Here is a 26,111-nt window from a genome sequence, read left to right as displayed (position 1 = left end):
TGTTAGTTTTAATGACAAAAAATTGATCAACTATAAATTTGAATTAAACTTAGTATATCGAAACCGGTTAATTAGCCAAGTCTCGAATTATTTAATTTATATAAGTACTAAAATAAATGATAAATTTAATATAGGTTGAGACACCCAATATAAATAAATAGTCATCTAGTTCAATAGTTAATGTTATTAAAAAGTAAATAAGTGAACCTATAACTAAGTTGGTTGATGTTAGTAATTTAAACGTATATATATTGGGTTTAATTCCTAATGACAACAATAATTCTAAATAATTATCTCTGAATTCGGGCGTAAAATTGTAATTTCGAAATAAAAGTAAATTATCATCTAGCTCAATAATTAATGTTATTAAAAAATAAAAAAGTGAGCATCTAGATAATGTTGTTAGTAGTAATCCTGTTTTAACCCACAGGTATAAAGTTGATATATCAACATGAGTTAATCACCCAAATCTTTAATCATTTATCTTATATCAATATAAAAATAAATACTAAGCTAAATATAGGCTGAGCACAACAATTTTTTTTTACTAAAATATAATAATAATTCTGCTGTAGCCCATAGGTATAAAATTTGTATATCAAAATGAGTTAGTTACCCATATCTCGAATTATTTTATTTTATATGACTATTATATTTAATATTAAATTATATATAGGCCGAACACAACAAATAATATTATTAATCCCGCTATAACTTACAGGTATAAAGTTATAAATATTAAGTTAAATATAGACTGAGCACAACAATTTTTTTTACTAATATATAATAATAATTCCGCTGTAACCCATGGGTATAAAATTTGTATATCAAAATGAGCTAGTTACCCATATCTCGAATTATTTTGTTTTATATGACTATTATATTTAATATTAAATTATATATAGGCCGAACACAACAAATAATATTAATAATCCCGCTATAACTTACAGGTATAAAGTTAGTATATCAACAAAAGTTAATTACATTAATCCAAAAGTATTGAATCTTTCAATACTAAATAAATATTAGATTAAATATAAGCCGAGTTACACATGATTATACTAAGTTGTTTTTTTTATCAAGTGAGTCTTTAGCTTAATTGGTTAAGGCCTCTAATTTCATGGTAGAGGTCTTGGGTTTGAAACTCTTTGACAACATTGTTTTTATTTAACTTAAAAATAAACTGGGGTAAAATAGTAATTTCACATGAATAAAATGTTTCCCCAAAACTTGATATTGCTGTATTATATATATAATAGATAGATGATGTTTGTAAATAACTAAATATCATCTGTTTTAATTGGAGAAATATCATCTGTTTTAATTGGAGAATTATGTGTATATTCTTCGACTGTTTTGGGAACAAGTTTGTTTGATTTTTTTTTAATCCTGTATATTCTTCTAACCAATTAAGAGTTAAAAAAAACTCACACCAAAAAAGTGCTCATTCGTAGAGATATGTAAAAAATCCGAAATTTGATTTAATTTGAAAAAAATCTTAAAAAGTCCGATCTGATAAAAATTCGGCCTAATTTAGCCTGATTTGCGGGCCTTAAACGAGCTTATTTTTTTTTTCTAAAAATCTGGCTCTACCCGAAATTTAAAAAATTCGGATAAAAATCAGGATTTAAAAAAGTTTGGATAAAAGTTCGGTTATGCCCCGTTAAAATTTCAAGCTTTTCAATAAGTCCAGATAAAAAACCGTTTTTTTATATAAAATTTAAAAATATATAATAGTTTTTATAAACTATATTGTACAATTAGATTTAGAACACGGTACATTTGGTTGTTTTGTCGATTTGATACTATAAATAACAATTGTTAGAGTTTTAGGTTAATAATTGATAACAATTGAATACAATATATAATAATAATTTTTGTTTCGGTATCTAAACTCCCCTTTCTCATAGTTTAACCTAATATTTCGTTCGATATTTAAACACCTCTTTCTCATAGATTAATTATTCTATGTCAGAACTTGATGTAATATTTTGTTCGGTATCAAAATTGCTCATAAAAAAATTGATAAAATGGATAAAAATAATATTTTTTATTTGATAATTCGTCATTATTTATAAATAAATCCAATCAATGACAAGAAACTCGATCGTGACAAAAATAATAAATAGTAATTAACATATAAATAATTTTTTTAGGATAAAGTTTAACCCGATCCGCGGGTCTAGAACGGGTCTTATATTTAGGAGAAAGCCCAACCCTTCCCGGTCTGAATAAAGACCGGTTCGATAAAATTTGTGCATCCTTACTTCTTCGGCAACAACACTAAATTTTCCAACATAATTATAGTATTTAGTTGATAAATTTCTTGGTGTAGAATAATGTTGTGGGTTGAAAAATGTTCTAAGTCAAATGTCAATAAGTCAGATATCAAGTTATATCGAGAAATCTATCGAGAAGTCATATTAGCTTGTAGAGAAGTTATTGCACTTGTAGAGATGTCATTCTACTTGTAAAGAAGTCATTATATATGTAGAGATGTCAATCTAAGAAGTCAAAAATATATCTAGTGAAATGGAGATATCAACAAGTCAAAAATATATGTAGAGAAGTGGAGATATCGACAAGTTAAAAGTATATGTAGAGAAGTGATGTAACGCCCGAGAAATATTATGTAATTATTTTTATCAATAAATAATTATTCTGTGATTTTTATATGAATTTTGGTGAATTATATGATGATGGATAATAATATTTGAATGTTTATTTCTGATAAAATTTAGATATTCTAATTTCCAATTATCCAGAATTAAATCTAGATAATTTTGGTATTTTTCTGGTAATTTTTAGATTACCATATGATTTTATAAGAATTTATAGAATTAATAATGATTATTCTTACATAATTATAAAATTTATTTTTAGAATTAGAAATCGTCCCACTTCAATCGTTTTTGCGTTTTTACAACCCGAAACTCTTTCGAAAACTCCTTCCTAACCTAATCTGATAATTCTGAACACTTTCCGTGTTTTGACTTTTTCAATCCGGGATACGGTTTGACCTGTACGAGTCCCGGTGTGAAATTTTCGATACGCAAATCATTTTATATATCGACAAAAATCCATATTCTCAAAAGGCGAGACATTATCACCTTAATTTCGTATAAAGTATTTTATAGGAAGCTCTGTTTTGATAATTATCCAATTCTGGTATTAAAATCGTATCGTCTTTTTAGTTACTTAGCGGCTAAGTAACCTATTTTCGGATCTGATGTGTAAATGTAATTATCAAATTATTAAATAAATAAGATATGTGATGGTTCTGTCAGCCTTGTGTTGCTGTATCATAAATTGTTTGTGCTTTGTTGGACGCGAAGATTAATTTTATAATTACTTATCGAGCTGTATAAATTTATTTTGTTTTTAAAATAATTTTTATTGAATATCTATTTTCATAAATGCTAAAATTGTTTCTAAAATTATTTTTGTTGCTTTATAATGTTATTTATTATTTTTAGGAGTTTATAAAATTTAGAAATCAATATTTTATTGATCATTTATCTTTAAATGATTTTCCGATCGCATTTAAGTGTAAATTCTGTATTAAATTCAGAAATGCTTTAAAAATTATGAAATTGATGTTTTATTTGTTTCATAATATTTATAAAATTTAAAAATTATTTTAAACGATATTTTGAGTTACCGTTATTCGCAAATTATATCATGATATCGTTAAATACGTAACAAATCATATAAGAAAAGAAAAAAAAATAATAAAAACCTAATTCTACCCCCAAATCCCCGACCCCTTGTTGTTGTCTCTCTCGTTCCTCTCGACTCTCTCTTCATTCACATATCTCTCTCTTCACAATCTCTCTACGGTCTCTATCTCTCCCTCTCGATCTCGTACTTCTCTCTCCCTCCCTCTTCTTTTCTTTCTTTCTCACTCCCCATCGTTTCCCCGATTCTTTTTCCTTTATCTCCCATTTTTTGTCACCCCTGTTTCCGGTGATCTCGCCGTCGCGCCGCCTGTTCGATCCTCCTCGTCGCCGGTATATTTTCCGGCCAGGATTGTTTAGGCGATTGTGTGTCTTGTGTGATTTTAAGTGTATGTGTTTTACTGTGTGAGTGCGCGTGTATTGCGCGTGTGTGTGAGTGTGATTCGTTGTGTGCTTGTGTTCCTGGTGTGTGCGTTTGTGATATGTGGATTTCGGCCGAGATAGTTTTTCCGGCTGTCTCCCCGGGAATTGGCATGTGTTGTTTCTGCTGCTGTCATGCTGTCTGTTATGCCTGTCATAATTTGGGATTGTTTTTTTTTTATTTTTGTGGGGAAACTATTTGACTAATATTCGTGAAATAAATTAATTTTATACGGGAAATTAGATTTAATCGGTGGAATTCGTATGGAAACCCTAATTGATCGGGCACCGACGAATTTTACCGCCGTCGGCGATGAGCCTCGGCGAGCCGACGGTGGGCGATGATGATTTTTATCTGAGTCCTACAAATAAAATGCAAAATACGAATAAAAATTATAAAATGCGAATTAAAACGAAAAATGCGAGTATTAATTGATAATTGTTTTAATTGGTGTGTGAATTTGCGGATTAATGTTATGAACTAAAATCGGTGGTTGGGGATTGAATTGTAGTTGGTTTGAAATTGGCTGTGATTTATTTGACGTCGGGATGTTCGACGGGTAGACCGATAAACAAAGGAGACGCTGCCCGATTTTCGGGAAATTAATTCCGAAATTACGGGAACGTAACCTATAATTATCGGAAACGTCGAATAACCATATATAGTTATATTATATGAACTTAAATGCGATTGAGACATGATAATTTATAAATAATCGATTACCCTGTTTTTCAAAATGACGAGTATACGTATTTTCTGAAAATAATTACCGAATCGAGTTTCGAAGATGTGAATCATAATTGCTATGTGTATTTCAATAATACATATAAATATGAGTTCGGTTATGAAATCGTATGGGTAGAATAGGATAACAATTTGATGTTAACCTTAAGCGGTTATCTGAATTAGGGTATTTCAACCCTGTAGGTTTTAGACGGAAGACTCGAGATTTGACATCGGAATAAGAACGATCTAGTGATTAGACGCCGAGATCAACGAAGTTCCAACAAAAGGGTCTGAATGTTGGGATCGTATCCAGAATAGGATAGTAGTTTGACGATAAAGCCGAACGATCAAAGTCGAACCAAAGTCAATAGCGGTTAAAGCTTATTGAGGCAAGTATTCCAGAACATTCTTTTAAATACTGCAAGTATTCTGGATTCTCTTTTAAATACTTCAAGTATTCCCGATTTTTCTTTTAAAATACTGCAAGTATTTCTGATTTTCTGCAATTATTTCTTCGATCCTATTCTAAGTTCTGAATAGTTAACTATTTATATTTCGCTGCAATTACTCATATTATGCATGTTCATTTATTATTATTCCTATAATTCGATTGCTCTCGTGAGCAAATACCCATTCTTTCGGGTTATTTGCGAACCCTGAATTGGGAAGTTTTGACTTCAAAATGGTTTGACATCAAAACACTCTACGGGCTGGATAGTGATACTCTGGGGATTAAGTTTTACTTAATCCTAAGGACCGAAACATAATCGGTGCCTTGAGATGGGCTGTAGTGCCTGGGGACCCGACTGGATCTATACAGGTAGGTATAGATCTGCACTGTATCCTGACTGATCAGCAGGGTATAAGTGTGAATTAGTGTCCAGTCTAATTTATTGTTGATCGCCATTAATGGCATTCCTTCTTGAAATAAAATGTGATTATGAATTAAAGTTATTCTTTCTTAGCACTCAGTTTCGGGAAATTACAATGTTTCTAAATAAATTCGAGGTTCAGATTGTTGCTGCAGCATTAGTTGCTCAGTGATAATTAGAATCTTAAATGAATTGAGATCTTCTTAATTATTCAACCCATCCTTATCAGGCTGGTTTAGCAGGCTAAGTCTATGGAAACTTAGTCGATAATGATGGATACTGAATAGTTAGGAATTTCTTGAACATCGTTTTATGAATAGTTATTGCATTCGTTGCTCAAGTATGAAGTGTTACCAGAAACTATTTTGAAAACACGTGATCTCTGAAGCTCTTACAAAATGTCAGTATTTCCTATGTGCATTATAGCAATGCAAATCAAATTGATTTTAAGATAATGAAGTATATCCTTTAAATGATTTCGTGTTTCGCTCTTCAAAATATTTCAGAGATTTTGTCCGGAAGTTTTCTTTGATATTAATGTTTGAAACTCAAAATATATACTTGCTGGGCATTTTTGGCTCACTCTTGCTTTGTAAATTCTTATTTCTGCCAGAAACAGATAAGGATAAAAAGTGAATAGCTTTGATAGACAACAGAAGTTAAAGAAATATCCGCTGCGAGAGGTTGAAGGTGTTAGAAGAATGTGACAAGATCATTAGTTCAAAGGTATCTATACTTGTATTTTAGTTATTGTGAGTTGTAAAGGGTTAGATTCTTGTTTCATACCATAACCTGTAAACGATCCGGATTTAAGGGGTTATTTATTTATTTCTTTATTTTATGTAATGATTGTTTAAGTAACACCAAATCTTGACCCCAGATTTGGGGTGTTACAAGTGAAGATATCGATAAGTCAAAACTGCATATAGAGAAGTGGAAATATCGATAAGTTAAAACTGCATGTAGAAAACTGGATATATCGACAAGTCAAACTGCATATAGAGAACTGGAGATATTGACAAGTCAAACGACATATAGAAAACTAGAGATATCGACAAGTCATAACTCTTGTAGAGAAGTGGAGATTTCGACAAGTCATTCTACATATCGATATGATACGTCTCTATACAGTAATGAAGATCTCGATAACAATTTAAATTACAGAATGCAACCAACTTGAAGATTCAATATTATCAGTCAATAAACCGTTTTATCACTGAAACGGAAAATCTACAAATGCAGTTTGAGGAGTGCAAGATCAAGGGTCAAGATGAACTGGATAAAGCAGGGTTACAGACCTAGAAGATTATATGCAGAGTTGCTGCATTTAAAATGGATATAGACAAAATGACTTTCGAAAATGTGTTAGTCTATTTTAGTGCGAGTTCTGTAAACTGTGCATGTTGATCTATAGAGCATGTTCACGGGTTCTTAGTTAAGAGTAACAAAAAGAGATCTAGAAATCTTGTATTCTTTCTAGAGAAGTATTTGGGTTCTTATTATTCAAGAACACAGATTTGTAGGACAACTAATTTAGTCTTAATATAAATCAAGTGAGTTTTGATAATTGTGTTTTTGTCTTTACAGTTATTTGATCATCGCTATCAAGCAGCCAAACACTAAACTTGATTATTTTGAAAACATTCAAACAAAGTTTTTAATTAGGCAAAATCAAGAAAACACATTCACCCGTCGCGCCCCCGCCCCCCATGTGCATTTCATACCTAACAAGTGGTATTAGAGCAAAATCTGAAAGTACACAAATTAGATCTTGGAAGTATGAATGCATAAAAACGTAGCAGTATCAATATCCATGTCTTTGACAAAGTAAACTACACTCTATCGAAGAAGAAAATGATGTTGTTTATCAGGATCGCTCATCCACTATATCTTGAAATTCTCAAGCATGGACCCTTTTACCTGAAACAACTGAAGGTGATATAATCATTCCTAGCCACACTGAACTAGAAAAGGAGATAGTTTCACTTGAAAGTAGCTTGCAAATCATTCTAATTGAATCTCTTTATAATGTCATGTATAACAACATTATCAACTGTAAGTTAGCTAAACAGATCTGGGAGAAGATAGAGATTTTGTGTGAAGCCACCGAGGAAGTGAGGTCAAACCAGAGAAGAATTATGATCTCACAATATGAGGGTTTCTGGCTAAATCTAAAGAAGGTATTATTGAGATTTTTGAGAAGTTCAATAAATTGATAATCAAGGAAGCAAGTGTTGATGAAAGAGTTTAAAAGTTTAATCTATATTAAAATTTATATTAAAAAATTGGGTTGAGTTTAAAATTTTAATCTATATTCAAATTTATATTAAAAAAATCGGGTTTTATAAATTTAAAATTTAGCATCGAATATTCGTTATATCATATTATTTTACCATCCTTAAATATTTGTAGAATGGATATTTTTATTATATAAGTGTAATTGGAAAGTTAGAATTTTTTAAGTGCTAAAATGTTAAGTATGATTTTCTGTTGTAAAATTGCTTAATTAATTTGAATATATTTTTTTAAGTTATTTGTTCAATATTTCACTTGTGAGGTTGTTACTACGATTTTAGATATATAAACATTTTCGTGTGAATAAAATTTGTAGTAATAAATAACTTGAACTTGTAAAATCCGATAAATTAGCTACTTTTGTATGTTGATATATTATTATAAACTAACATCATAACCCGTGCGAGACACATACTATTTTCTATAAAAATATCAAAATTTCACGTATAAAATTTTATTTTTTTTGTGAGGATGATGAGCATTCTAAAATTTTATAATATTGAAAAATTTACAATTTTGGGAGAATGAGAAGTTGAAATTTGAATAATTTCGATCACATTTAAAGTAAAAATAATCGTGTTACCACGAATTGAATTCTTGTAATTCAGATAGATAATGACTGTGAGGTGTTTTATGAGACTTTTTCATTTTTTTTCGAAAAATTGTCAAATTTTGATTTTTTTATAAATCGAGTAGATTATGAGGTTAAGTTCTAAATAATTCTAAATATGTTGGTATAAATAAAAAATTTAATAAATTTATGAATTATGTGTACATCTAACAATATTCCATTTATTCCATAATTTAATTGTTGACTTATATAATCTTTTGCTTTCAATTTGGTCAAATGACTAAAATATAGCATTTTACTTTCTTAAAATTATATTATGTATACGTTGTAACAATATAATTTTTATTAAATAAATGCACATTAATTTTTTTTTTATATTAGTGTGAACTTGATTATTTGACATTATTAATTAATTATTATATATAATATCGTAGATTTTAACAAGATGATTACTTGAAAACATATTACATCATTTACTAAATATATATTTTGTCTTAATTTATTTATATTTTTCATATAATGATTATCTTTATATGTTGGATTTTGATCAAAATTATTATCTAAATTGTAACTCTTATTATTTAAAAATATATAGCTAATTAAATCAATATATATATATAAATGGAAAAATATGAATAAAAAAGTTATTTCGTTAATTAAAATAAAAAGCTGAAATTTTTACTCTTTAGCAACAGATATATATATTAAGTGTTTGTTAAAAACATAAAAAACATAATGCCACAGTGGTGTTTTAGCGTTAGAATTAGCGGGTATACTGCGGTATTCATACCAGGGCCAGTTTTATCTTTTTATGCTTCGTTTGTTCTTGTAAATTAAAATTCAGATCTAAAAATTACACTTCCTATTAATTACAATCTATGAAATATCATATACTCCTTCCGTCCCTTTCGATTCTTTACATTTTTAAGAAATTGCCTACACGCATTTTAAAGTACATATAAAGTATAGTTTTGTAATTCTTTTAATAATTTTATTTTTTTGAATAAAAATTTAAACATTCAACTTTTATTCAGAAAAGAATTTGTAAAAATAAGTTATATAACTATATTTTTTATGCACACTTTCTCGTAAATGTAAACAATTGGAAGAGACCGAGTATATCGTATATAATATAAATAAAAGCAATTTTATGGCCGTGTAACATGTTCTGAAATTGTAACGTATCTTTCATTCAATCGAACGGTCCAGATTAGCCCGCGAACCAAAAGCAAGACTTGCCCGATACACAAAAGGATAGCCATACCATAAGCCATCACAATAGTAAGCCGTTTGAGGTTCAAACCTATTTTTTTTTATTATTTTAACGTCCTCCGTTTCTCACCGTTAACTCCCTTCCTCACATAACCCCCCAAATTAACGTCCCCCTAACGGAGCCGTCGGTTGGTGTTTATAATTTATATTCGTTACATACAAAAAATTGTATCTACTATTTCTCTCGTTTCAACGGGCGAGTTTTATTTAGGTCAGATTTTTAATTTTTAATTTTTAATATTTGTATCTATATGCGTGTGTATAGTTAGTTTCATTTAATTCATCATTAATTTGTTTTTAATTACGTTTAATTATGCCTTTTTAATCTGTTTTATTGTTTATATGTGTTTAATTATGATCTGATTGTGATTTTATTGAAGATCTGAGGTTTTGATTATTGATTTTATGTGAATGAAGTTGTGAGTGGTGATTTGTGGCTTTAATTAAGGTTTTGTGGTTTGTTTTGTGTTGTGTTGTTTGATTTGTTGTAGCTGAAGCGGAACGATATCGATTCGATGTCGGTTATCGATATCGTTCCGTGGAATTGTGTGTGTTGAGAAGTTTAATTTTGGTTTTTGTGATAGGTTGTTGAATTTGGATGACGGTTGGTTTGAAATGGATGAGGTTAAATTAGAGGAGTGTTGTTTGGAGAATAAGCAGTCTGCGGCGGTGTCTAGCTCTTCGGTTTCGGAGACGAGTGAGAGTGTTAATTTTAAGTCGCCTGGGGTTTGTAGTCCTACGCCTGACTCGTTCGTAGCTCAAAGGTAGTCAACTTAAACTCGGTGCTCTGTTATTATAGATATTGATGATTAGATGTTTTGTATGGAGGAAAATTTATTGTACGGAATTGCACAGTGCATTCAAAACTTTCCGAATTGGATGATGCTTTGCTTTATTTAATTATGCTATCCCAATTTAGTATGTTATCTTGATCTGGTTATTGCAGAAATATTTGATTTGTGTGTATTGAGTCATTGACTAAGAATTTAAAGACAAATTGGAAATAGTGTTTTTTTGCTACTCTAAATGCATAGAATAGAAGATGAATTTTCCCTGTTTCTGTAATTTTTAGGGTGTTCATTTGGATTTGTTTTGGTTTTTGGTTCTGCATGTGCCTGATGATTAGTGTATTTCTTTACCCTAATACAAGATTTATAAAAGAAAGCCACTTACGTTGATTCAGATTACGTAAATCAGCATCGTACCACTTAAACCATTTTATGTGAAGCAAAGAAATTTTTTGACTATTTGTCTCGTTCTCAGTTTAGTTCTTTATTCTTACGACCAACATGGTTTAGTCATATGTCACTGTCTTTATACTAGTCAATAAGCTATTTGATTTTTTGTCAAGAGGAAGAGAAAGATGAAAGTAGATTATGGAAGGAAAGGAATATTGACATTCGGTTCACATTTAGAATTTCATTAGACCTCTCTTTTATATCCTCGTTTTTTATACAAGTGACCTTTCCGAGGCCTTTTTTTACCAGTTTTTTTTGTAAATCAGTATATATATTTACTATTATGTGACCTTTGAAGGCGCGAAACTGATAATATGTTTAGGGTCTATGTAAACCTTTTCTTTTGTTGCTAATTTTAGGATTGAAACATTAGAATTTAGCTCATAGCCCAAGTCAGTCAGTTATACAAACAAATCTCTATTAGCAATCATGTCTTTCTCTTTCCAGTTCTGATGGTCATGCTTGTATCCTATAATACCTCTTTTTTTTTCCGTGGTTTTTTTTGGTTTCCTATCATCTTGAGCAGTCTAGAAGTCACGGGATACCATTTGTAATAATTTGGTCATTTTTCTTATAGGCGGATCAGTGGACCAATTCGTCGAGCAAAGGGCGGATGGACTCCAGAGGAGGTAAGACTTCCTGTTAGACTATAATACTAAGAAATAGGAGTTTACTTAAGTTTAATAGCACCACAAATTGTCATATAAATTGTTGAATTTTGCACAGGATGATACATTGAAGAGAGCTGTTACAATTTACAAAGGAAAGTGTTGGAAGAAAATAGGTTAGTCCCCTTTTCACACCTATTGTGATTTTCTTGTACATTCAGTTTGAAGGTGAAGTTACTTGTTGTAACTATATGTTTCAAACTAAACTAATTAAACGTAAGTTTTGGAAGAAAATAGGATAGTCAGTTCCCTTTCGTGCCCATTGTGATTTTCTTGAACATTGAGTTTAAAGGTTAGGTAACTTGCTATAATTTCATGTTTCAAACTAAATTTGTTTAGTATGCCCAGAACCTTTTACCTCCATTCTGCTATCCAGCAGTCTTATTTTACTTTCGCTATATGCGTATAAGCTCACTTTTGGCTGGTCTTAAGGAGAATAGGTTCTGTATTCATAATATTATGTTAATTTCAACTTTAAACATCAATTTAAGTTAACACAGATGTCATAGACTCATAGTAGGATGAGAAGAAACCTGTTTATATCTTAATCTAATGATTCTCCCATCTTTTCTTTTGATTATGTTGACCCGCCAAACAAGCACCAACAGAAATCTTGTTGGCCACGGTACTGGGTGCCTCTTTACCAGTTCAGTCCAACTGATTAGTTTAGATATCCAAAATTAGAATAGAGGAGAATTAAGCTATAGAGTATTGAGTCATTAATACTAGCATTAGCCACAGGAATTCAACGTAGTCAAGTAAGTTTCTTCTTTGTATACCGGTACTGAAACCTTAACTTACAATGCACTGTACATAATTGAAGACTAGTGCTACCAATCTATCTCTGCATTCTTTCTTGAATCTGATCTTTGAGCTCTCATTTTTCTAGGTTTCTTCCTCAGCAGTCTACATGTATCTCCTCTCTCTTTCTCCGTTTTGCTTCTTTTCAGTTCTCTGCAATTCTCGCCTCTTTTCTGTCATCTAATTTGCTCAATTTATAAATCTCTATATCTATCTGAATATTTACTGACACCTGTTGATATACCATTACATTTTGCAAATAATAAGGACCTGAATATACAAGTCGAAGCCAAAATTCTTACAATTAACAAAAGCTTCGGGTGATGTGATTTGTTTTAGTGGTATGGAGATCAAACTGTAACTAGAGACCAGCAATAACTTTAAGCTTTCTCTGTTAACTATCTCTCCCTGTCTCCTGACTGAAGCAGAACAATAAAAAGGTTGAAATATCCAATTGATCTTTTCTGTTATTTTTATTTTAAGTAAGAAGACCTAAAGGGTACATCAATAGATTATGGATGGAGAAGTAGATACTTGGTTCGCAGAATTAATTTTTTATTTTTTTTAATTATTGTATGAATGTGTTTGCTTGTAAAATCTACATGGAGTTCTTGTGCTTTTCCTCCCTTTCAAATCGTAAGTTTCTTCTCCAAAAATTTGAAGTTATATATATTATAGGTTAAAGTAGATAAAAATGTTGCAGGTTCTCCGAAGACAAGATGAATAGTGATGAGGAGGAAATAGGAATTACATCTCTTTCATTATTTGATATAAAGTTTTCAGTTAACCATTTCCGATAGTTTTATTGTTTGATACTTATACATGTTTATTACACGATTGTTTCAAAATTTTGGTTTCCTATGTTGCATTTTAATTTATTATTTTATTTGCCGGATTTGTAATACCTACAAGTCCCTTTCCCACTAAATTTTGTTACTTGATTAAAAAATTACTATATAATCTCGTGAATCACTAAATTACTAAATTGTTCTCTAACATTTATTTTTTCAAGTTCTTATTTTTAATATCTGTAAATATATATTCTTGGCAGCGGAATTCTTTCCAGATCGATCAGAAGTACAGTGTCTACATCGGTGGCAAAAGGTTCTTAATCCTGAACTTATTAAAGGACCTTGGACTCAAGAGGTTGGCACCTAATTTTTCTTCTGCGAATTTACATCTATTACCATTACTACAAATTTTAGAATTTTCATGAAAAATTGCTGAGTTGTTTTTTCATAGTTGTGACATCTATAAATTGTTTTTTCTAGGAGGATGTGAAAATTACTGAATTGGTAGCAAAATATGGACCTACAAAGTGGTCACTTATTGCAAAATCTCTGCCTGGTCGTATCGGGAAACAATGTCGTGAAAGGTACATAATATTTTTAACTTGTTGCATCAAGCATATAGAACTTTTTGGGACTCTAATATTTTGTGAAATAATCAAGTTCGGCAGCTCTTTGTTTTTAATGGTTGTACGAGTCATTTTATTGTTTGATTTTATAACTAGGTGTAGAGGTAGATAAGATTTAAACTTATATTGCATCAAGTATAAATAATTTGTTGGGAGTCTAATTATTATAAAATAATCTAGTTCAGCCATTCTTTGTTTTTCTAATAATGGTTGTGCAAGTCATTTATCGCTTGTTTTTATTACTAGGTTGGGTGCTACTATTTCCGAATTTATGTGTCCTCCTCGATTGTAGCCAGTTGATACACAGGCAAAATTTATACATGTCCACATATCTGAAATATACTGTAATTTTCTGTGTATAAATCATGTTCAACTATTATTTATTTCACTATAAACTTTTACTGTTCAGTCATATTTGTATATACATACAGCATACTTTGTTTCAGATTGTCCCTGGTCGATCCTTCTTCTACTCGTTCATCTAATGTAACAAATCCCTGCGTGCTGATGTCATGGAAGTCATTGTAGTTTATTCACACAATTTTGGAGATTGACATAATTGCTTCTTACAGGTGGCACAATCATTTGAATCCATATATAAAAAAGGATGCTTGGACATTGGAGGAAGAATTAGCCCTCATGAATGCCCACCGGTTATATGGAAACAAATGGGCTGAAATAGCTAAGGTCCTACCTGGAAGGCAAGTAATAGCTAGTAGGAAACTCTCATGTTAGTTTATTGTCTATGGTGTCCGGGCGCTGTAATGGTAGCTTGTCCTAGTTTTGATTCCGAATAAATTTATTTAAAAGATACAAGAACAATGTTATTAAACCATAACCTTGCATATCACACTTGTAGAGAGCAAGGCCTGGGGAGGGTAGGACATATGCAGACCTTATCCGGTTACCTCTAAACGAAAAATAGTTTAAAGGGCAAATCAATAGAAGAATGTAATTCATGACTCTCAGATGTCAGTGTGTAATATTTGTATCCTTCAAGTAGCAGAATTCATCGTGGTTTGTTGGTCATTTTCAGTCACAATATAAGACAATCATGCACACAAATACTAGTATACTCGTACTTTGAAAGCTTGTTTAATTGTGTTTAATTATGGAGTAGCATCAAATATTAACAGATCATATATCTGCACATTATCCACTTTCAGTTCAACTAATGTTTTTGGCGGAGGACCGAAATCAGGTTTTGTGTATTATTGTCATTCACTCTTTTTTTGCTTATTGTTTTGTTTTCTCCTGTATTTTCTGTTTTCCTTTTTCTTTCTTGTATTATTTGGGTTTCAGATTGTTTTTGTTTTTAGTAGTAAATTTAAGACTCTCAAGTTGGTGTAGATCCTTGAAGTTCTATTTTATCAAAGTAATTTCTTTAAGTGTAATGGATCGAGATTTTCTTAATATACTGGATGCTTTCCTTTTTTATAAAGTTCAAGATTAGGTCAAACCTTTTCTTCAAAGTATAGGTTTGTGTTCCCTGTTGATGAATTTATTCTTTTCTGCCTTGTATATTTCCAGCATCAGCTTGCCAGGAAACCCATTGTAGTTATCGTTGGTGTTTATTTCATTTTGCAAATTATTAGCCATATTGAAATCTAGAGGCCACTGAATTTGTTGTATACTGTATGCTGTTATGGCTAATTTAGACTGCATCTCTTATGCAATGAATTTAAGTTTGCTCACAACTGATTATTTTTCATCTGCAGGACTGATAATGCGATCAAGAATCACTGGAATAGTTCTTTGAAAAAGAAGTTAGAGTTTTATTTAGTTACTGGAAATCTTCCACCAGCTGCAAGAAATGTTCTTCAAACTAGTGCCAAGGACTCGTATCTCACAACTTCAACCGGGAAAGTACTTGGTTCTAATAATATAGGGTCAGAGTCAACAGTGCAAACTTCATCAGGAACCACCGAAGTATGTAAAATTGAAGAAGATGGCAATCAGTTAGGATTGTTGACGCCATCTCATGATATGGGGGTTTCTTCAGGTTTCCTCAATAATGAGCCTACTGCATCTGATCTGGCCAAATCCAGGCCACAATCATCCAATTTAGATGATAACCATGTCTATGCAGCATCTGAAATTGAGAGCTTGAGAACCAATGGTGTAGACAAAGCAATTGCAACATCATCGCCATACAGAAGTCCATTATATGGTTCCTTGTACTATCAGTCTCCGCTGTTAGAACATTACCTCGTATCTGACACAAATAATAAGTTGGAGATGCAACTTGAACCTGAGCCAGTAGCGTTGCCTATTAATAATTTCACTCCACCTTCCATGAAAAGCAGCAGTTTGTATGGGTTGTCACCAGAATCCATTCTGAAAATGGCTGCTAAGAGCTTTCCAAATACACCTTCTATCTTACGAAAAAGAAAAGCAGAAACCCCAAAAAATTCACCAGTAAATGAAAGCAGGATGGAAGACAATAAAGCAGTTGAGGAGAGTTCTTTGACTTCTGATAGACTGGGGCAAGGTAACAGCTCTCTGAAATATTCTGGGTTGCATGATAGGATTTTGTGTGGAAGTCCAGCTGCTTCTGTTCCTGTAAACAATGTTAAGGCTTTTAATGCTTCTCCTCCATACCGGTTAAGATCCAAACGCACTTCTATGTTTAAGAGTGTGGAAAAGCAGCTTGAATTCACACTTAGCAAGGAGCAGCAAGACACTGATGCTAAATCTAGGGAAAAGCCTGCTGTAAATGAAGATTGTTGTCATGCATCTAACATGGGTGTCACCTAGAAGCTATCTGTAAGTGCCTTTTTGACCTACAAACTTTCTTATGATTATCTCTTTCACCTGACGTAGATGTTTTATTCCCACTAAACAGTTTATGTGCACTGCATCTCCCATGAATGACTTATACAGATGTTACTGTGGTTTGAGTGTTTCTGGAGCTGGTCCATTATACCCAATTATTTTTAAATGCTGTTATTGGAAAGAACAAAGTTCAACTTAAATTTCTGTATATTTTTTAAAAGACTTTTGGAGTTAAATTTAATGTTATTTACTTGAGCATGATTTTTTTTTGTAATTATTGCTATTGTGCTTCTAATCGATTTGCTAAGTTGTTGGCTTGTTAAATACCATTGCTTTTGCTATTAGCATATTGGTAATGGTTGCAATTGGTATTAACTACTTGGTAATTTGTTGATTTAGGAAGATGGTGGGCGCACTCTTCAAGGCAGTTATTTCTCTTCGTGGTAAATCAAGTTAGATATGCTATCGCTGAAGATCCATGATGTGATGGAGGTTGCCAATGTAACCCGAAGCAGTAGTTAAATGGCGTCAGACCCTAAACATCATAAATTTTAGATACACAGAGGGTCCTAATTTTTGTCCATTGTTAGAGTTTAGAGTAATAATAGCTATTTAATTTGCAAAAATATTCTTCTGATTATAATGGTGCTGCTGTACATACAAAAACCTGGTTGAGTGTCGGGGGATTTGATAAATCTTACTCTTTGATAGCTAGCTGTTCATCTTGGATGTTTACATTTGCAGACACCGAATACAACATTTTAATAAAGTTGGAGCTGTGATTCTGTTCCATTCTTCCAGAGCTGAAATAAATATGGATATAAAATAATGATAGCATTCGGATTTTGTAATTTGTTAAACAGTGGCAATTCTTCTACCAGCGGATTGAAATGAATATGAATATATAACAGTGATAGCATTCGGTTTTAGTAACTTGTTAAATAGCGAGAATTATTTTACTTGCAGGTTGAAATGATAATGAATATGGGATTATAGAATAATAATAGCATTCGATTTACCATCGAATTTGGTAACTTGTTCCCATAGAATAATAGTAGCATTCGAATTACCATCGAATTTGGTAATTTGTTAAATAGCGAGAATTGCTAGAGTGCTTGTGACTGAGAAGGCCCAGCCCCGGGTTTATAAACGAACCGAGCTGTTCGTTAAGCTCGTATGGTTGGTTCGAGTTCGATACACTTATCAAATTCGAGTTCGAACAATATTTTTTGTCCGATTATTTTAACGAACCGAACCGGGCTTTTAAGGTGTTCGACTCGAGTTCGGTTAAAAAAAATAGTATATGTATAATATTATATGTATAACTAATATATGTATTATTAATAATATATATTAATTATATTTTATAATTATTTCAATAAATAATTTATCTGTGAAAAATATATAATTAATAGTTTGATACAATTTTTCACTTAAAATAATTTTTAAAAGTATTTTTTTAAAAAAAATACAAATGATGTTCGTAAACAGTTCGTGTTTGTTTCGGTTCAATATATTCGCGAACAGTTAGTGTTCGGTTCGAATATTACCGAACTCAAGTTCGGACTAGAAATTTTGTCCGATAAATTTATCGAACAGTGTTCGGTTCGTTAAAATTTTGTCCGAGTTCGTTAAAAGTTCGTCCGAGTTCGTACGAGTTCGGTTCATTTACAAACCTCTAACTCTTTAGTTTACAAAAATTGATTTATTTTTTTCCTATCCCGGATCCGAGACTCGAGGCAAAAATTGATGATTTGCCAAGAAGGCCCATTTTGTTTTTGGACATTGAAATGGCCAATATTTGGATGTCAACTTAAAAGCTTAAATTTATTTATTGAATTCCACTGCAAAGTTGGTATACAAATTAAAGAAAAAGTAAAACCCAAATTAAAGTATTTATGTATTTATTAATTTGTTAAATTTCATCAATTTAATGTACAATAATAATTTTGCAGCAAATAAATCAGTGAAATTGCCTATAATAAAAATTTCATATATATAATAATCATTTTTAAACATTTACAATATATATTACTCTCTCAATCTCACTCAATTGTTATCGTTTTCTGTATTTTTAAATTTTTATTTAGAAAAAGAAATTTTTTAAAAAAGTTATCGAACTATACTTTCGATTCAACTTAAAATACGTGTCGGACACACTCTTATAAACAATAACGATTGATTTTAAAATATTAAAAATTTGAAACCCAGTTGATCTTATTTCAATATTTTATTTATTTTTTTCTTGCATTGCGCGCCCACATTTTCTTTGCCTATATATAAGCACACTCAAACAACAAAACTCCCCAAATGTTATATGTTCACTCCTCTTCTTCTTCGTTCACAAACTTTCAATAAATTTCAACACAATTTCAATTCCCCATGGCTTCTAACACCGAACTTCAACATGACGATTCTTCTCCTGCTGCTGATGATGTTAATGCTAATCACAACGCCTTAGTTCCTTTCGAGGTAATTTGATTTCAATTTCACAATTCATCAAATTATTTCTCATTTTTTAACTTGTCAAATATTTAAATAATCTCAATTATCTCAATTGCAGCCGATCTTCTCCGACTCCGAAGCTCCCATTTCCGCAACTCCCGTCTCTTTCGTCATGCCTGAGCACGTAATTAAATATCTTCTTTCTCATCTATCTTCGTGTTTTGATTCTTTGTATTTACGATCTTTGTATTTACGATAATTAATAGTGTAGCGTTGATTTTGATTTTGTAGGCGTCAGCTAACTCAGCTTCGAGTTCGAGTAACAAAAGGAGGAAGAGAAGAGAAATCTCGGAGCTGATGCAGGTATGTTTTAACTCACTGTCGGAGAGACCTAGGTAGTACATACATCTTAGTTGTATCTATCTATCTATCTATTCTGTTACTTTCGAGTTGCGAAATTAATTTGTTAGATCTGCACAATTTTATTTAGATAACTACTACTTGTAACATATCCGACCCGTAAGCCCCGTAACGCTATATATTTCGTGTCCCAATATTTGTTACACTTATACTCATCTTTAAGGCATATAAATTTTATTATTAAAAAAAATCTTGAATGTTAAAGTTCTAATTATTGCACTAATAATATTATTATACTATTTCTCAAATAAAAATTTAAGGAACAAACAAATTATTGACTTGCAGTATATTAAACTTAAAATTTTAAGAATAAATTTTAAATAATTTTATTTAATCATGCTGATAAAAAATAATGCTGAAAAGTAAAAAAATAATGAAATAGTACAAGCCCAATACAAGCCCATTTGTATTGTAAAGTACTAGTATAGACTCTGAATGTAAGAGAATACAAGGCCCACTTCCACTTGTTACAGACGTTGCTGTTTTGGAGACTTGAAGTTGCCCTTGCTACAAACAAGCCCAGTCAGGCATTTTTTTTTGTTGACAAAATGCAAATTTCATTACTCCAAATCATACTGTATACAATCTCTAACCTTAACTGGAACAGAACTCCAGTCAAAGATACGATCAGGATACATATGAGCGACATGAGCAAGCTCGTGTGCCGGCATATTCGCAGACCGTTTAATGAAATACAACTTAAGGTTGTTTGCCTCTCTTATTATTTCCTTACACTCCTGAATAACCTGACCAAGTCTTGATCTCATGGGGGCTGAACTTCGAATCATCTGCACAACCACCAAACAGTCAGATTCGATGGTAACCACATTCCATTCCATAGTCTTGATCCAACTCAAGGCCTCTTTGATAGCCAGAGCTTCTGCCAAAGTAGGATGCAGAACTTCAGAATAGCACTTGGTCTTAGCATGAAGCATATAACCTCCATGAACACGAGCAATGATGCCTATACCAGAACTTCCCTTATCTTCGAAAACTGCTGCATCAACTGTTATCTTTACTTCATTTTGTCGTGGCTTAACCCAGCAAGTGGCACCATCTCCTAAGTTTAGAGGCTGAAGAGGTGCAACAAATGAACTACACTGAACTTCTGTCCACTGTGAAAGATACCCCTAAGCTTTAGCAACAACTCGCAAGGGCGTCCATTGCTTTTTATTCCACCAGTCAATAAGTTCTCCAGCCATTCTACAAAATTCAAGTTGTTATTAGTGACAATGTTCGGATTAAATAGTTTCCTCATGTTCATTGCACATTGTACAAGTATTGTCGATTCGCACATGTTTGCTTTGCAACTGAGTTTTAGTTGGTAGACACTGATTAAGAGCTCTCCAAATTACAGTAAGGACCTTTGGGGGGGCCTTAATGTTCCATATCATCTTCCAAACGATCATATTTGCCTCTGCATTCCAGTCACATTTTTGTCTTTGAAGTAACTTATAAGCACTCCTAACTGAATATTGCCCAGAATGTTCAAGGTCCCAGCATAAAATATCCACACCAAGATCCTGTTCGACAGTAGTGTTAATGATACATTGTTGATCCCTCTCAATGAAAATATCTCGAATAATCTCCATGTCCCAGATTTTGGTACCAATACAACAACGAAGCCACTTTCTGATTTGTTGGTGAAGGTGACTCAGTAATAATATAACGATTAGCAGCACTGGCCAACCAAGGTTGGTGTAGAATAGAAATGGCCTCCCCTGTACCAATTCGCCAACTCGATCCCGCACTAATAACCTTCCTAGCTTCGATAACACTTCGCCAAATAAAGCTGGGACTGTTACCTATAGTGGCCTCCAAAAAGTTCTTATCTGCATAATAACGTGCCTTGTAGATACGAGTAACCAAGCTATCTTCATTCGTAATAAAACGTCAGCACACCTTTCCCAACATTGCCAAATTAAAATCATGAAGATTTCTGAATACTAATCCACCTGAATGCTTGTGCTTAGCCATTCTGTCCCAAGACATCCAATTGATTTTTGAGCCATTTTTTGGCGATGTACTCCAGAAAAACTTCGCCATATACTTCTCTATCTCACGAGTAAGCTCCAATGGAAGAAGAAAGACATTCATAGCAAAGGAAGGGAGGGTCTGAGCCACCATCTTTATGAGAACTTCCTTAGATGGTTTAGATACCTTCTTTTCATTCTACCTCTGAATGGTATTCTTCACCTTGTCCCGTAAATAACCAAACACCACAAATTTGTTACACCCCAATATGTTAGGTAGACCCAAGTACTTCGAAGAAATGTAAAAATGGTTGAAAAAAAATTAGATTGGGTATGAGCAGGTGGATGAGTGTTGATGACGAGAGAGAAATGATATGGATATATGTTTATGTCACACGTATAAAAGCTAAATAGGCGTATGTGGCCCAGATTAAAAGATATAAAAATTTAGTGGTGCAGATTCAGTTGCAGTTCGCATTGTAATATGGCTGGTACATATTTAAGGCCAGTACATATGGTCATATGGGAATGAAATTTAAAAATAACGTAGCGTGCGTTTGATGATTTTTTATAGAGGTAAATGCCAATTGATATTTAATTAAAAGATGATTTTAATCCTCAATGTTGTTAGTGTAGCAGAGTACGTGAAGGTGCTACTAGTAGTTCTTAGCAGACAGGCAACAGAAAAAAATTGTCTTCACGAATGGAAATTTAGATATGTGTTTTATGTGTCGCATGATAAGCATGCGGTGAGTGAGGATTTCACTTAAACTTACATGTAATTGACATCTACATATGAAATTATTTATTTGTCCATTTATACTACTAAATGTACTATATATGTAAGTATATGACTGAAGTAAGTTTGCAGAGTCCTAAAGCAGATACAATTAATTTGTGGCCCTTTGCATAGTTTAAATCAAAATGTAATAAGATTCTTTTGGTTTTTAAGTTGTTTTTTTTCAGTTCTCTTTTATGCAAAGTTGTCAAATGTTTTTTGAATTTACTTATATCTGAAGATATGTTGCAGCAACAGATGGCTCTAGAGTTGGAGACGGAACATCAAAAACGACCTAAACTAAGAACCATGTTAGCTGAACTTTTCCGGTTCAACTTTGTGTTACCAGAAGACTATGTTCCGGTGATGGACGATGAGGTAATTACAACGGGTCTTAGTTTCTTACAGGGATATGAATTGAGTGTCTATTCATTGTGTTCGTTGGAGTGATAGGCGAAAATAATTGAATTTGATATTTAGCCAGTTGTTGATAATTAAATCGAGTGCATATATTGAAGAACAAAAAAAAAATAAGTTCACAATAATATTACACGGATACACCTATCCCTGGATCATAAAAATAAATTGCACAAGTGAACAAAATAAGAATGTACAAGCCCTAGCTATGTTCTTACTTCATCAGAAAATATATAATTTTTATGAGAGAATAAATGGTACTTACATTAGGCAGAAAAGAGAAACGGAAGCAATATAAAATACATTGATTTTAGAGCATGCATGTAATATGATGTAGTATTTGAAAATAATTATGATTGGGAACACACATGAGTACATATAATATATATTCGTTTTAAATGAATGTTGTGATAACATATTGATACAATGAAAATACTGTGTTGTCGAAACATTCATGTACAGACCACAAAGCTTGTATCGCTTGGCCATGAGAATTGGCTTCCTTTAGCTGAAAGGCTTGTTGGCTGGACAAAAGAAGTTCGTGTTCGTACCAGCGGGATTCATGATACTGTAATATTTTCTACAACCCTAATGTGAAGTCTTTATCGTAGTTATTTATTGTTATTATCATCATCTTAACTTAATGCAATGCTACATATGCACAGTTCTATTACCATGGAGATAAGAAGTATCGAACTTTTAAAGATGTGAAGCGTTATATCTATCTGGGGTACCCCCCATGCTTGGAGAACGCAGATGAACCATTGGTGAGGATTCTCATTGCTGTATATTATTACAAGGAGCTGATTATGTATGTCTAAGCAGTTTCGTTTGATGACATAAGTACATTCCTGAACATTATTTTTGTAGGAAAGGTTAGCCTTAAATCAGCCAGATCCAAGGCAGGAGAAAAGCCCCTAGGGCTTCAGCTGCTTCAAATTCTAATTCTCAGTTGGCCCCTTCGACTCATTCTCAGGTGGGAGATTACAGTACAGCTACCTCTCTAGCTATTCCAAAGAGTGACTCTGATAATCAAACCTAGCTAGCTAAGAACATATGTATTTGTATAATGATCATATCAGGAACTTGTTTCTGTTTAAGATCTTGGAAACATATTTCTCGTAATTATTGTAGCTGTTGTATTTGACTAATTATTATCTCTCGATGGTTCTTTATTTTTCTGTTCAGACTGATAGAATGACTCTTCGTGTTTGGTTCCCGTAATCTGAAATCATCTGGGAAAGGGACATTCAAATCTTCCCTCTAAAAGTGCGTCTCTTCATTTAATTACTACTTGTACAAATAATATATGATAATCTAATACAATAATCAATTTTAATGCTTTCCAAGGAAATACCAGTAATTTTCCAGAAACAAATTGGATTTTGAAGGAATAAGTTGTTGTCTATCCGATTTTGGGCTACATGTTGGACCACTGTTGAATTACGAATTATAAATAATTCTATATTATCTTGGTTTTAAAAATGCATAAATGGATAGTTGATCCTATATTTAAAATTAAAGATAAATATAGCTATTTTTGCCAAATCATTAAATTAAATAACTATAAATAAAATGCATGTTGAATTGCTTTATATGAAATTTAGGGGAAAGAGAAAAGATTTTACTAAATGTGAAAATATTTGCTTATAAAATAGAACTAACATTGGAGTTAAAATCTTATTTTAACACAAAAATACACTTTTTAATTTCAAATTATAGAAATAACTATAAACATTTTTAAATTTAGAACTTGACTTACTCTAAGTATCAACTTTATAAGCAAAACTCGCCTTACCAATATACCAATATGTTTTCGTATCCCGTAAGCTTTAAAATGGGGAGGGGAATACGGGGACCCACCCCGATATAACGGGGAATGAGGCACTAAGTGGGGGAATGAGGCACTGAGTGGATATAAAGTATTCGTCCCACATATATATGAGGCATGTATGATATTTATGTGATTTCTGCGAGAAAATCTGTCCCGCCTCACGATATATATATATATATATATATACATATAATTTTGTATACCATATACATCCATGTTTAATTTTGTACTATCTATTACTGTCTATATATTCTTAAAACCTACTAGCAAAGGATTCCAAGTTGGATATCCAACTTATTATATTTACACCTACCCGTGGATTCTGGATCACTACCCATGACCCAACTACACTTATTTTTTATACAAATTTAAAAAACCCATAACAATACTTTACCAACAGACGGACTACCCATAGGCTACCGGTTTTTATCCATGTTTATGTACGTTAACATCATAACAACAACTTTTGAAAGGTTCGGCCCGCACTCGCATTCATCTTTGCCAAATGGTAATATCGATTGTTGTATTTCTGTTCTTATTGTTGTTTTATGAGTTACTCCTAAGTTTATTACATTTGTAACCCAAAGGCGTCGCCTACTGATCCTAACCTGGAGAATTAGCATCCTGATTTAGGCACACGAGGTTTTCACTTTGATCTCTAATGTCCATCCTAATAAATAATATAAAATTTTATATTTAAATTTTTTTGTTCAATTGTGTTGTTTGGAGCCTTTACATCTATCAAATTCTATCCAATTCTATCTACAAATGGAAAGATCAAGTTAGTAAAGTTATCCTTTTTTGTATATATCTTCGAGTAATGTGATTTAATCCAAATATTCAACTGTTAATTGAATTTCTATTATGTCAGATTTCTGCTATATAGATGAAACATCTTAGTTATTCATTCTTAACATGATTATAAATCGTGATTAATTTTCTGTGCATATCAGTTGTTTGATGAAATTATTCAATGAGTTTTTATGATCAATTGCATATTATTATCAGTCACTTTAATCAATAGTTGATTATAACTGTTAGGTAATGAATTACACACCGGGGGGGGGGGAATGTGTTTTTGTGTTTTTATACTTTTCTTGAAGTGTTTATGGTTGTGAACAAAGTAAATCAATTCTTGTAGTGAAATGTGTTAGTGCTGAAATTAAACATGCAACAATGAATAACACAGATCTTTCAAAACTCACTTAATTTTATATTAAAATTAAGAATGTTTTGCTACAAAATTTCTAGGCTCTTTGTTGAAAAAGAGCTTAGCTTCTTCTTGAGAGAGTACAAGATTTTTCTTATCTAAATTGTTACTTCTAACAAAGGATCAGTGTTAACTTTATACAATAGTTAACTACTGGTTTACACAATGTATAATAAGAGATGCTATTCACTTTAGTAAACTGTCACTTATCATTCTATTTTAGGAAAAATATATCTTCCATTTCCGGCTTAGAATATCTTTGCATACTGTGTTAACTTTGATCTTCCTTTGTCAGTTAATC

The 26,111-nt window shown here is 31.9% G+C and overlaps 2 protein-coding genes across 5 annotated transcripts; both read left to right on the top strand.

Moving 5' to 3' along the window:
- Positions 1–9,893: 9,893 nt before the first annotated feature.
- On the top strand, positions 9,894–17,523 carry LOC141700025 (transcription factor MYB3R-3-like). Of its 3 annotated transcripts, none has more exons than XM_074503800.1 (9): positions 9,894–10,045; positions 10,419–10,598; positions 11,650–11,701; positions 11,799–11,856; positions 13,593–13,687; positions 13,813–13,916; positions 14,531–14,659; positions 15,677–16,724; positions 17,137–17,523. In XM_074503800.1, the coding sequence occupies exons 2-8, from the start codon at positions 10,450–10,452 to the stop codon at positions 16,713–16,715; spliced, it is 1,626 nt and encodes a 541-aa protein (XP_074359901.1). In that variant the 5' UTR covers positions 9,894–10,045; positions 10,419–10,449; the 3' UTR covers positions 16,716–16,724; positions 17,137–17,523. The 3 variants fall into 3 exon arrangements, with proteins under 3 accessions (XP_074359901.1, XP_074359902.1, XP_074359900.1); XM_074503801.1 differs by having other exon boundaries at positions 9,899–10,045; positions 17,133–17,523; XM_074503799.1 differs by lacking the exon at positions 9,894–10,045 and having other exon boundaries at positions 10,076–10,598; positions 17,133–17,523.
- A 1,509-nt stretch (positions 17,524–19,032) lies between these two features.
- LOC141700024 (uncharacterized) lies at positions 19,033–23,941 on the top strand. 2 transcript variants are annotated; one of them, XM_074503798.1, is made up of 7 exons: positions 19,033–19,205; positions 19,297–19,362; positions 19,470–19,541; positions 22,608–22,727; positions 23,229–23,336; positions 23,432–23,533; positions 23,637–23,941. In XM_074503798.1, exons 1-7 carry the CDS (start codon positions 19,116–19,118, stop codon positions 23,685–23,687), a joined length of 609 nt encoding a protein of 202 aa, XP_074359899.1. In that variant the 5' UTR covers positions 19,033–19,115; the 3' UTR covers positions 23,688–23,941. The 2 variants fall into 2 exon arrangements, with proteins under 2 accessions (XP_074359899.1, XP_074359898.1); XM_074503797.1 differs by having other exon boundaries at positions 19,036–19,205; positions 22,602–22,727.
- The last annotated feature ends 2,170 nt before the right edge of the window (positions 23,942–26,111 follow it).

This window comes from Apium graveolens, unplaced genomic scaffold (genome assembly GCF_009905375.1).
Source record: "Apium graveolens cultivar Ventura unplaced genomic scaffold, ASM990537v1 ctg1633, whole genome shotgun sequence".
NCBI lineage: Eukaryota > Viridiplantae > Streptophyta > Magnoliopsida > Apiales > Apiaceae > Apium > Apium graveolens.
Note: the sequence above shows the minus strand (reverse complement) of the source record. Positions and strands in the feature narration are given on the sequence as shown.